General features: G+C 38.2%; 1 protein-coding gene across 3 annotated transcripts in view; it reads left to right on the top strand.

The window, feature by feature from the left end:
* Positions 1–13,351, top strand: part of FANCL (FA complementation group L) — a 57,615-nt gene that overhangs the window by 11,987 nt on the left and 32,277 nt on the right. For all 3 annotated transcript variants that reach the window (XR_016281646.1, XR_016281647.1, XM_089528866.1), the window contains exons 4-6: positions 1,277–1,333; positions 5,740–5,837; positions 7,092–7,188. Coding sequence is in view for 1 of the 3 variants with exons in the window: in XM_089528866.1 (XP_089384992.1) it covers positions 1,277–1,333; positions 5,740–5,837; positions 7,092–7,188 (252 nt within the window). In the remaining 2 variants the exon portion in view is untranslated. The remainder of the gene's footprint in view (positions 1–1,276; positions 1,334–5,739; positions 5,838–7,091; positions 7,189–13,351) is intronic.

A 13,351-nucleotide genomic window follows, 5' to 3' on the forward strand; every position in this document is an offset into this window, starting at 1 on the left:
TTGCTCTACAGGTATACCTCAGCTAAAGAAGTTCCTGGGCATTACCTCTTTTAACAGAAAATTCAGAAACAAACAGGAATCATAGAGTTGGAAGAGACCACAAGGGTCATCCAGGAAGAATAAGGATAAGTTCTGGTACCATAAAAAAGAGGAGCAGTGCAACATATTTCAGCAGTTCTTAAATTCAAAACTAACAATAGCCATAAGACATATGAAATAATCAGGGCAGATAAGCCTTGTATAAGTAAACAAAAACATTTTGAACCTTCTAGAGACCACCTGAAGGCTTCTTCCGATGTGCATACAGAGATGACTTTTTCTTTCACCCACCTGCACTCTTATAATTTCTATTTTAACGGTCATATCTGTTTTTTAAAAAACCCAAACCAAAACAAAACATGCTAGGTGTAGTTGGTGAGGCAAGCTTATCTGCTTTTCCACCCCAACTCCGTTTTGCTTTTCACATAGACTCAGAAAGGGCTTCTGGAGACAGCTTCTATTTACTTGCCTGTTGTGGACAGACATACATGGTTACAGTAGGATCATCAAGGGTACAATCCCACTCTTTCCCATCTCAAACTATATTGTGTTATTTACTTCAAACACACGGCTGCAACCTGACACCAAAATCTGCTCTTCTAGCCCTCCTTCACCATCCCAGCCATGATGATGCAAAAAACCTTTCAGCTAGAGAGAGAATAAGGAAGCAAAAGGGATGGCTAGGCATGAAAAGACATGGTAAAAAGGAGCTTCTTTATTGAAGGCTTTGTTAATTGAAGTATGCCATCTTTTCTCAGAGAGAAACACAGAGGGCCCTTAGTATCTGCTGGAGTTTGGTTCTAGGATCTCCCCTGGATACCAAAATCTGTGGATGCTCATGTCCCATTATATAGTAAAATGGTAACCCTTATGTAAAATGGCAAAATCAAGGTTTGCTTTTTGGAATTTCTATATTTTAAAAATATTATCAAGCAGTGGATTCTTGAATCCGTGGATTAAAAAAATCAGTAGATACGGAGGGCTGATTGTAGTAGCTGTGACACAAAAGTAAGAACTTTAGGTTTCTGCTTCCTTCTGATCCCTGCTACAGTGCTTGGTTCATGCATTCAGCTATGAGTCATCAAATATCACTTGCGCTGTATGATATACCTTAGAAGTAAGGGTTTCATTCATCTGGTGTGTGTCTGAAAAAGATCATGTCTAGAAAAATACAATGATTAATCAAAACGTAATAATAGCAAACTATATTGAACAATGAGAAACATATGTTTTTCAGAGGTTGCAGCACTCCTCGGATCTTGTCAGTTTCATGGTGGAGTTGAAGACTGTTTTGGTGAGGAAGTAAATTTCTTCTTTAAGTTAGAGACCATCTGTTAACTAACCTTAATAACAGCAGTATGTTATCTTTTAGAAGAATGTTTAGCACTGACTTTAAAGCCCAGTGCTGTTGCATTCATTATACATTAATTCAGGTATACCTCAGTTAACAAAGTAGATGTGTCCCTGGGCATGACTTCTTTAACCCAGACTTTGGTACCAGGGGCAGAAAAATCATGTAAAGAATAAGGATAGGTTCCTACATCTTTCCTATAAAAAGAAGAGCAGCTTGACATGTTTCTGCAGACTTTTTTTATTTCAGAACTAAAGATAAGCACATGTGAAATGAAGAACCAGTTGAGGTAAGCATTTAATGAATAAACAAAAATATTTAGAATCTTCTAGAGACCACTTTAAGTCCTCTTCCAAAATTCAGCTTCTAGATCTGTTCTTTTACAACATGGTTGGGGATAGCTGGTGACACCTGGTTTCATGCTCAGTAATGGATTCCAAAGGCAACTGCTGTTTACCTTGCCTATTGTAAGGAGGCACACATGGCTACAGTTGGATGCTATGGTTGCATTGGCTCAAGTAGAATACTGCTCTTTTCCTGCTCAACCTTTATTGCACTGTTTACTACAGGCGTGCTTGTGTGACCCACCATCAAAAGTTTGTGTATCTCCAGCCCTCAGTCACCATTTTCCCAATGTTGATTCTATGGGGGGAAAATCTATCTTTACAGAAAACAAGAAAGAAATGGGCTGGACAGCCATAAAATGATTTTTTTAAAAAAAGCAGCATTTTTCTAGGAGGCCTTGTTAACTGAGGAATGCCTTTAGTTAGAAATAATTGTGCAAATGCAGCTGATATGGGGGATGGTTTTACTTGTTTACTGCTTTGAGTAGTTACATTAAATCTGAATGGGAGAAGTGTCACCTATTTACTTTATTGCCTCACTTGTTTCCTTTGGGTCCTTTGCTTCTTCTTGTGTAGGGTCAGTATTCATATGGTTGAGCAAGAAACATTTGGGCTGAATTTTAAGTTTTCTTTCCCATTATGACCTTATTATAAGATTCTTCAAAATAGAATAATAGTTCTATTTACTCATTTAGAGCAGTTATAGGGAAACTACCACCCCAGATGATGTTGGATTATAACTCTGATGAACCCTGACAATGGACTGGCAGTTCTTTGAGTTGATGTTCAACATCCTGAGGGCCACAGATTCTCAATCTCTGATGTATAGAAAGCAGTGTGTGCACACGCAAACATATTTTGTTGTATTACCTTATTTTCTTTTTAAATTTTACTCATTTGTAGATAAAGTTGCTTTGTTTCATGTTTTTTTAGCAAAAGAAATGTGCAGTTGATAACCCTGTGGGATGTTTACATTGTTTCATTTGAAATTATCACCAAAGTGCTGGGATTAGGGATGAAGGACCTCCGTGAATGTGGAAAAACTGCAGATATAAAAACAAAAACACTAATCTTCTTACCTGGGAGAACACCTCTCTAGGTATCTCCAGGTCCTCCAGTGCAACTCTGTGGTCAACATCTGCCAGATGTTGATCATAGAATCATGCTGGAGGACCTACAAAAGCCTAGAGAAGTGTTTTCTCTATGACCTAGGTTTTCCAGCACAACTTCTGGCAGTGTTGCACTAGATGACCCAGAGATTCCTAGAGGGAACATAATAATCAAAACAACAAATAATCAAATCCGCAAAAGTCAAAGTCGCAAATGTGGAAGGCCAGCTGTGCTTTTCTCTGTTTCTTTGACAACAATATTATGTTGCTGAGAGAATACCATTCTTTAGTACATCTTCTGTTGCAAAGAATTCAGACTATAGGTGCATGAAAGCACTTCATGGAGCATGGCACATATGGCACACATGTGGCCCTTTAAAAACTACCAGCAAGAATTTGATGCTCTCATTTTCATGTGCCTTTCTTTGTTTTAATTACTGTTTAAGGGTGTGCCCTCTGCTTCCTGTACTTTGGAGCAAACTGTCTGGTTATCTCCAGTGGCAGGGCTATTGGTTTCAATCCATTATGCATGGACAGGGTGCTACTTGACAGTACAGTGCAGCATGAAGAATAGTGTTGGAGTGAATGCCTGTGTTTTATCACCCAATAAGCTCTTAGAACCTGAATATGAAAATAAAGTTAGAAACTGACATAGCACTAGTATCATATTACCCTTCATATTTAAATGTATCACATTTTCATTTTTTTGAGGATAGTCATTGACAAACTCTTCTTGAACTGTATACAAGGAATTAATTATAATATATTTCAAGGAGGGACTATGCCAATGATTGGGAATTTTCCAAATATGTCTTCCTTTAAAGACAGCCATTTGTTTAATGGATCTTTTAAAAAGTGTGCTTTTAGTCAGAGTGTTTTGCTGGTTTTTTTGTTTCCATTTGGTTTTCTTAAAACTCATCATTTCACATCCTCTTGATCTGTTGGCAGTCACTCTGGCACTCTTGCGGATTCCATTGGCATCTCTGCAGCTGGGTGTTGGTTTTTTTCCTTCTTGATCTGATGGGAATCTCTGGTGGTTCTGCAAATTCCTCTTGCATTTTTGCAGCTTGATGTTTTGCTATTTCTCCTCCTTCAACCAAATCAGTGCTCTGTGATTTGTTAGCACCGGTGCAGCTTCTTCAGTGCCTACATAATGACCAGACACTCTTTCAGTAGAAGAGAATATTTTCCTCTCTCTTGGAGTTCATTTGCAACTTAAGACAACTCTTGGTTGCTTCTCCTCATATTTGTATTCTTTGAAATACAAATCCATGACATCACAAAACCCTAAACACATTAATTAGCATGTATGGAGTGACATTGTAAGTCCTGGACTCTTTATACACACAATGATGGTGGCTGTATTTACCATGATGTCCTAACCTGATAATCTTTATTTATTTATTTATTGTTTTTATATCTCATCTTTCTCTCAAAATTGATTATGGCGGAACAAAGCCATTAAATTGGCTCATCCCCAACAAGGCTTCTGCAGAATTCTGGATTACCATTTAATGCTATCACATTTCCAGTGAAATCAGTTGGACTCAAATCAGTCATGATCAGAAGTTGGAATTTTAGGATTGAAAATTAATTAAACTAAAATCAGCATGAACTGGGGATCCCAAGTTCAATCCATTGAATCTCTAGTTTCAAAAGATTAGGTATCTAACATGTCCTCTATTCTCTATATCCACCTTCCCTTAATACTTGTTTATGGCCCAAAACAGATGGGCCAAAAGGATCTTAGTGAGATTGCTGTGACGTCATGTGCCCCAGAGGCCCCAATCCAGGCTGTTGCTGCAGTCTTGTCCCAGTTCTTTCAGAAGACATGGCATTATTGCGGTTTCTGGCTGCGTTCAGGGCATTCATAATCTGAACACTACACCCTGAACACAGCTGGAAACCTGCCATTTGGTCCATCAGTTTAGGACTTAAGTCTCTTAATGTTGCACTCTGAGGCTATTGAAATAAAATTGTGTTTGAAATAATTTATTTTCTTCTCTGGCTCTCACATGGCATGTGCAATTTTTGAATCAAAAGTTCAAGAAGGAATTGAAGTTGCTCTGGGAGTGGTGAATGATTATGGATGCACTGTCAGTAACTCCCATAGAAGCCAATAAGGGGAGCCGATAAGGGGGGGACCCCAGCCTTCAACTCTGAAGGGCCCAGCTTTCTGCCTGACTGTTTCCTATTGAGCAAACAGATCACCTCCATCCCCATCCTCCTCTCCATTCCCTTCTAAAATAAGGAATCAGCAGGCAGAACAACAAAGTAGCTAGCGTAGAGTAGTGTGAAGCAGTTCCTCAAATCCTAATCTGTTGCTTGATCCCCTCTGTTTAGTGTATCTGGAAAGCGAGGTATGCTACTCTAATTCCGGTTTTCTCAACTATGGTTACTTAGAACCATAGGAATCCACTAGTAGTCACTAGGAGATTCTTCAGGAGATCATGATTGGAAAAAAGAATAAACTTTTTTACAGCTGTAGATAAAATAAATATTATTCAGAGGATCCTTGAGACCTGAAAAATTTCTAAGGGTTGCTTCAGGGTAAAAATCTTGAGAAAGACTTCTTTAATGAATTGTCACAATTTACAACAACTAATTCGCTTAAGTTTAGGAATAAGGATAGTAATATTTAAGCAGTCTATGGCATTCAGTTACATTGGAAAGAGTTTTGAGCTAACATTCTGATGAAATAATGGTTTTCCAACATATGATCATGACTGGCTTAATTTTTCAGTTGAACTTTTCAGTCAGTGTAAGTATGGACTCATAGATAGCATAAATAGCAGTGGCTTGATTGGTGCCCTTATGAATCTTGTGTATTATTCTAGTCAGTTCAGCTGCTCAGTGCAAACAAATGTATAAGATAATGTTCTGTATTTTCTACCAGGAATTGGCTTTGAAGAATACACAGGAACTGCACACAGCACCACCTCCACAGTATTACTCTGCCCTCATAGGAGACATAGAAACATTGGGCTGGGATAAGTATGCCATGTTTATTAGTAAAGAACATTTGTTTCTTAAGAATTTTCTGTTTTGGTTGTGATTGGTTGTTCTGGAAAACAATACTGTGATTTTGCATTTTAAATAGTGTTTGTTTTAGAACTGTCATCTTAATCAAACTTCTTAGCATATAAAAATATGAAGAAGATACTATCTGTGAGTAAATCTTGTTTGTGGTAGCAGTGTTTTTGTAAATGTTTTGCAAGTGCAGAATTCAGATTCCTCTTCAGATTACTTAGAGTATGAGAAATGCCAGCCATTTTGAGGTTATGGTTGTACATTACATTCTGTGAAATGACATCCCATAGTAGCTTTGTAAACTGAGGGGCTAAACAGATTGGCTTCAAGCACTGGCATAGTGTTTGGATGACACGCCCCGACGCTGCCCCCATGCCAGCATCATGCCACCTGCCTGACCGCACAGTGGGTGGCATCATGGCACTCCTTATGCATGGGACTTACACAGCGCACGCTAAGAGGAGCACTGAAAAGTGCCACCACCTTTTTGCCGGCTCTAAAAGGAGCAGCATTTTGCTGCATCTTTTTGAGCTGGCAAACTGCCGTATCGGGACTGTGGAATGCAGTTGCTGTGGTCCCAATCTGGTGCTGAAAGGAACAGCTGTCTCTTTTGCCCCTGAGTTTAAATCAGAGTATCTGCTTATATCCACTTCTCTTTCTGCTATCTCACTTGTTTTCATTGGGACTTCTCTGTGCATAGTCTGTTGTGTTACTAAATTCTCTATGAAGGTTTGAATATCACAGTTTTTGAAGATGTTCTTATTCAATTCCTAACAGTGTTTTTACAAATATTACTTTTACTATACAGACAAATGTACCAAAGTTTCTACAGTGTTTACAGTGAAAAGTTTGTTGAAGAATTGAGGAAAAAAGTATTTTACTTTAAGAAACTGAAGAAATGGATCAAATTGTTGGCAGGAAGTTTAATGTGTACATAAGTAGAAGCTGACAGGAACATGCTGTGTGTGCCAAAGGTTCCAGGGAAGGAAAACTGAAACATAGTGCTCACTGACCACAGCACGATCCCTGACACATAATGTAAATAACTCAGAGATATATGACTGCATTAAGCAGCTGACTGGTGTATTAACAGCAATAAATCTGCAACAACAGAAATGGCTGTCATACACATGATTTCTGACTAATATATTTGTAACAGATTAATAGGAGTAAGTAACAAATAAAATTACAACAGAACTTGCTTCCTTTTTCTTTCAGAGTTGTGTTTGTGGATCCTGCTTTTAACATCATAAAATTAAAAGCAGAAGATTCGTGTGGTCGGGATCATCTGATCACCTTGAAATTAAATCCAAAGGTGAATGTTTTTGGAATGTTGGTGAAAGGTAACATATATTTTCATGACTTTTATCTCTCAGGTATTATTTTTCTAGATATTGATCATCTGAATATTAAGATTTGTATATGGAAAAGCAAGTTTTAAAGCAATTATTAATCTTATAAAGATTCATTACTTTTTATTTCTGCTTAAATTTATGCAGCATGCTTCAAACTTCCAGAAATCCCTCATAGGAAAAAACCAACTAGCAAGTATTCATTATCCTACTTAGAGGCTTCTGGCTTGGTGTGGGGATTACGTTTCTTCATTTCAATTAATGATTAGTCAGTTTTGAACCCCTTTATCTGAGGGATCAGTCATGGAGCTTAGGTCTATATTAGATGGTTTCCCAGTCGGATTTTATCCCCCAAGACATGGCCTTTTGTTGGACAAGAAGAAAAGTCCCAGAAATCGATTCATTAATTTGGCCACAATCCTAGTTCTCCAAATTCTGAATGAGAAGCAGGTTGTAAAGGAGTTTTTCACAGAAGCCAAAGGTTTGTGTGTGTGTGTCTGTTCATGTGTGTGTGTGTCTCCTTATAATGTGCTTCTGGTGGCATTACCAGGCCTCTTAGCAACATTATTATTAGTCATTATACACAGTATGCTGTGGCTGTAGCGTATCTTGGTTTCAATAAGGCCTTTGACAAGGTCCCTCATGATATCCTTGCAAAAAAGCTACTAAAATGTGGGCTAGACAGTGTGACAGTTATGTGGATTTGTAATTGGTTGACCAATCAAACCTAAAGGGCATTCAATGGTTCATCCTCATCCTGAAGAGAAGTGCTAGCAGGGTGGGCCCAGTGCTATTCAACAGCTTTACCAATTACTTGGATAATAGAATAGACGACATGCTTAGCAAATTTGTAGCTGACACTAAGTTAGGAGGAATAGCTAATACCCCAGAGGACAGGATCAAAATTCAAAATGACCTTAATAAATTAGAAAGCTGGGCCAAACAAACAAAATGAATTTCAGCAAGGAGAAATGTAGGATACTACACTCGGGCGTAAAAATGAAATGCACAGATATAGAATGGGGTAACACTTGACTTGATGGCAGTACATGTGAAAGGGATCTAGGAGTTTTAGTAGACCACAAGCTGAACATGTGTCAATGATGTGATGAGACAGCTAAGAAAGCCAATGCAATTCTAGACTATGTCAATACAAGTATAGTGTGTATATTGAGGGAAGTAACAGTGAAAATTTATTCTTCTTTGGTCAGATCTCACCTGGAATATTGTGTCCAGTTCTGGCCACCTCAATTCATGAATGATGTGGACAAGCTGAAGTGTGTCCAGAGGAGGGCAACCTGGTGCCTCTGGTGAAAAGTCTGGAAACCATGCCTTATGAGGAGTGGCTTAGGGAGCTGGGTATGTTTAGCCAGAAGAGGAGAAGGTTAAGGGGTAGCATGATACCCATGTTTAAATATCTGAAACGATGTCATATGGAAGAAGGAGCGAGTTTCTTTTCTTTTGCTCCAGAGACTAGGACACAGAGCAATGGATTCAAACCACAGGAAAAGAAATTCCACTTAAAACATTAGGAAGAACTTCCTGATAGTAAGCGCTGTTCTACATGGGAACACGCTGCCTCAGTGGTGGAGTGTCCTTTTTTGGAAGTTTTGAAATAGAGACTGGATGGCCCTTGTGGTCTCTTCCACCTCTGTGATTTGACCATTTTCCAGAAATGTGAAATCTGAGGTGGTTCTGAACGTACTGACTGCTTCCAGGAAGTGATGTTGGGGGACTACTGTTCAGCTTAATGGCACTTAGCTTAATGGGGTTCCTTGAGACTCAGTACCTTCTCCTGTACTTTATAACATTTAGTTGAAGTCATTTAGGAAGGTCACCAACAATTTGGTGACTGGGCACAATGCTAATGTGAACCAGTTCTGCATATCTTTCTAAGTTGATGCCAAGATTGCAGTGGGTCATAGAATCATGGAGTTGGAAGAGACCACAAGGGCCATCTAGTTCAACCCCCTGCCATGCAGGAACTCTCAATCAAAGCATATTGGACAGATAGCCATCCAGTCCTGAATCACTGTCTGAAAGCAGCAACACGGAAAATTACTGGAAATGAGTTCACAAATTTTTTTATTTATTTGTGGTATTTATACCCCACCCTTCAGCCCTAAAGGCTATCAGAGTGGATTACAATTATTATTTTTAATTTGACGGTTCCCTGCCCTCAGGCTTGCAATCTAAACAGACATGACACAAAAGGAGAAGGGAATGGTGGTGGGGAAGAGGATCAGGTCCATCAGTTTTTCTCTCCCTCTGAGGCCTGGACCAAGGCAGATGGACTGGAAGGAGGGCTCTTCTTCTTAAGGAAGAAGGAGCTGCACTGGAGAACATAGAGATTCCTAGAGAGGTGCTCTCTCAGGTAAAAACACAGTGTTTTTGTTATTTGTGGTTTCCCCACATTCACGGGGGTCCTGTTCCCCTAACCCCAGTGAATGTGGCGGGATGAGTATAACTGCATGCCAGTTTGTTTCTAAACTCAGTTGAAATTGTGATTTTAAGTGATCAATCCTTAAAGAGTTTGGGGCCAGGCCATCTCGTTCCTTATGAGCCTGTCTAGAATTTGAAATCTTGAGCAGAAGGCCCTGTTGTGTTCCCCCTCTCCATTCATTTGATTTGTGGGTATACTAAACAGGATGAATCTCAGTTTTTTAAGGCACTCAGTCTGTTTCCATCCTTGTTGAACTTTGAACCAGTGGCAAAAGCTGTATTATCCCTTATGGCTATGTGTTTTATTGTTGTTGTAACTTTTAAAATTGGGCTTTTAAAATTACTTTTATCCCTGCTCTTAAAGCATTAATTTTTCATAGCTGTTTTGTTGTACATTGCTTTTGGAACCGTGGGAATAGAGAAGTGATTCAAAACTTTTGATTGATTGATTGGTGGGGAGAGAGAAGGGAGGGGGGAGGAGGAAAAAAAGAAGAGAGAAGGGGATTAACTTTTTTGATGCCCTTACAAAACTGTCAGGGTGATTCAAAACTCCCAGAGTGATAAAAATATTAACAATCTGTTAAAAAACAAACAAAAACACAACATTAGATTAAACACAGATGGCACACTGAAAAGGTTTGGCTAAATAAGAGTTTTGTCTGGTACTAGAAGGTTATCAAATCTGGTGACAGGTGAGCTTTGTTTGGAAACATATTTCACATGTGGTATGCAAGAACTTCAAAAGTTCTCTCTCCCCATAATACCTGCCTAACTTCAAACATGGGTGGGAAATGTGTGCCCTTCCAGATTTTGTTAGAGCTCACCTCGCATCAGCCTGAGACATTATAGCCTTTGAAGGATCGTGGAAGTTGTAGTGCAACAACATCTAGAGCGCTTAAGAAAACAGTGGAACTCAGAAGGCTTTTTATAGTGATCTTAGTAACCCATGAGGCTCTTGTTGAAAAAGATAGTGGGACAAAACAGAACGGCACAATACGTTGGCATGGGGGCATGGTGTTTAGTTGACGCTCCTTTAGAGCCGTCTGTACTGGTTCAGTCTTTTGATGCATTCTTAGAGGCTGAGTATTGGGAATGGTTGTTGCCTGGATCAAATACATATTAAAATGGCATTAGTTTCATTTGGTTACTTCAATTTGGTTTCTACAGCAGTGTACTCAGCTGTCTGGCTCATAAGCCTATCCTGATCACCTATAGGGAGAACAAGTTCTCGATGAAGTTTGTACATTTTAAAAAATATTTTTTCTAAGTTTACTGAGAGTTAGATTCTAAATCTTTGATTCTATATGTTAAGGCCGTTGTGAGCATGTTGTGACCCCGAGCTTTATGCACCTGCCCCCAGGGCTGTTCTTGTAACCCTCAGGGCACTCCAGGGTCCCCTTTTTTTGGTAACTTCTAGTCAATTCCTGTTTTGAAAAAAATGCCTCTCCTTGCCTAAAATGAAGAAACATGGTGGAAACAGCCATCACTGTCCCTAAAGGGTGTTAGAGGGCATTTTTGAACTGAGGGGTTATGGCTCTTACATTTGCTGATCCCAATGTTAAGGTATTCATCATACATAAAAAATAATCCCATTGATACACATTCTTTCAGGATCCAGGATTGTTGCAAATTCTGTTTGTTGTACACATGAACACACATATATATTGTTTTATTTAAAGTGAATATGTTGTTCAATAGGGAAGTAACTGTTTTAGTTTTACTGTGCAATGACCAGTTTATCCATGTATCTAGTAGTAACTAGTGGTCATCAATCAATTCTGTTTCACAAGTTTATAGTGATGAAAGGATCAATTGTGCTTGTCCTTTTTAAAAATGTGTCTGGCATTTAAACTTGCCATGGGAGAAAATTAATATATAAAACATGTGCTTACTGACATGGGAATTTGATTTATAGTAATATATGTAATAAATACACTGAGTCAAGTTGCTCATTCATATGTTACAGATAATTTAAAGAAGTGAAAGCCATAGGTTTATGTCCACGATCCAGCAAAGATTAAACACATTTGGTTCACATTGTTTTGCATGGAAGATATATACACATATGTTAACTATCTCACTGAAATCAGTATCATTTATCAGACTTTAAAAAGTGCTTTAAGATCATTTCCATGTTTTGAAGAGGTGTTCTAGCAATCTGATGCATACTGTATTATTTCCAGTAACATAAGAGAGAAATGTTTGTGAGCAACTTGTAACACTAACATCCTTCTAATCAGGCTTAGGAAGTTGGGAGAGTGCTATATTCTCACCTCCCCACTCCCCGGTGTTTTCTTGGGTAACTTCTCCTACCCTGTGTGGTCACCAAAAACATTTATTTCCCCTCCACTTTTTAAACCAGAGGCGCATAGAAGATAACAGTGCAATCAAAACATAATGGCAAAATACTAATAGTGCTGAAATAGTAATAATGTTAATCCTCTCTAAATTAACAACCTGCTATTATAAAAGAGTAATCAAATTAAAAGGTCCCTCTATAAATTACTCCATAAATTATAAAAGATAATTTATAAAACTATATATGATATAAAGAAAGTAGATAAACATGCCACCCCCACCCCGCAAGTACTACTAGAAATCTGTGTATACACAAATAAAATTGATTAGCAGTAGGGCAGGCAAAAGAAATAACTACTTCATATAACATGCAATTAATTTATGGATTCTACTGCCACAAGATGTGAAAATGGACACTGCCAAATGAGGATTAGACATCAGTCTAATTCCCATTTGAGTTAGTGTCCATTACTTGAAGTATAGATCTGTCTGTCAGTGGCAGAACACACCTTAGTGTGAAGCCATAGATGCAATAAGAAGCAGTATACCAATTCTCATACTGACAAGTTTATTACAGTGTGCTTTAGATGCTTTTCTCTTTAACATGGAAAGGGAGAGCCTGTGGTCTTCCAAACATTGTTGGACTCTAGTTACCATCAACCCCACTAACATGATCAATATTGACAGATGCTCGTAATAGTTCTTCATCTACCTCTGGAGTTCCACAGGTCCCACACCTCTATTCTAATCTATTACAAGCCAAAAGCCTATCCAGCCAAACTTTGTTTTGTTCAGGATCAAACGATTGCAGAAATTCAGATGATTTAATCAAAACAGTATTGTAATTTACAATATAAGGTATGAAGGATAACATGATTCGTATCTTCCCTTCTGTGTTTCAGTTGATTTTATTTAACCACTCCCCCTGCTTCATTTTGTAACTTGTTCAGAAGTCATTAGTGTAACGGACTGAAAAGAAGATGATGAAATGAGAACGCATAAGAGCTTTTGCAGGCAATAAAAGTTTCCTTTAAAAATGAAAAGTACAGCAGGGAACATAAACCATGGTAGACATAATAAAATATAAGTGTAAATTTGAATACCAAGTAGCCAAAGAAATAAAAATAAATTTAAGTATAACATGGGTGAGGAACAGGTATGAGAATCAGTGAGAGATTACTAGAAGCGGATATAAAGTTATAGAGAAGCTAAACTTCATTACCATAAAAGCCAATTGGATGTGGTCTACTACTGAATTAAGTTTAGCAGGGGCCATAGCATTAGAAAACAAAGTAGAAGGATAATGTATTCAAATTAGTCAGTGGCAAATATTCAGGATTAATGTTGGGTGGATTCATTTGGGAAGGTTTAAATTGTATTTATATT

The sequence above is a fragment of the Sceloporus occidentalis genome, unplaced genomic scaffold (assembly GCF_023333645.1).
Source record: "Sceloporus occidentalis isolate IW3139 unplaced genomic scaffold, rSceOcc1.0.p SCAF_6, whole genome shotgun sequence".
Taxonomy (NCBI): domain Eukaryota; kingdom Metazoa; phylum Chordata; class Lepidosauria; order Squamata; family Phrynosomatidae; genus Sceloporus; species Sceloporus occidentalis.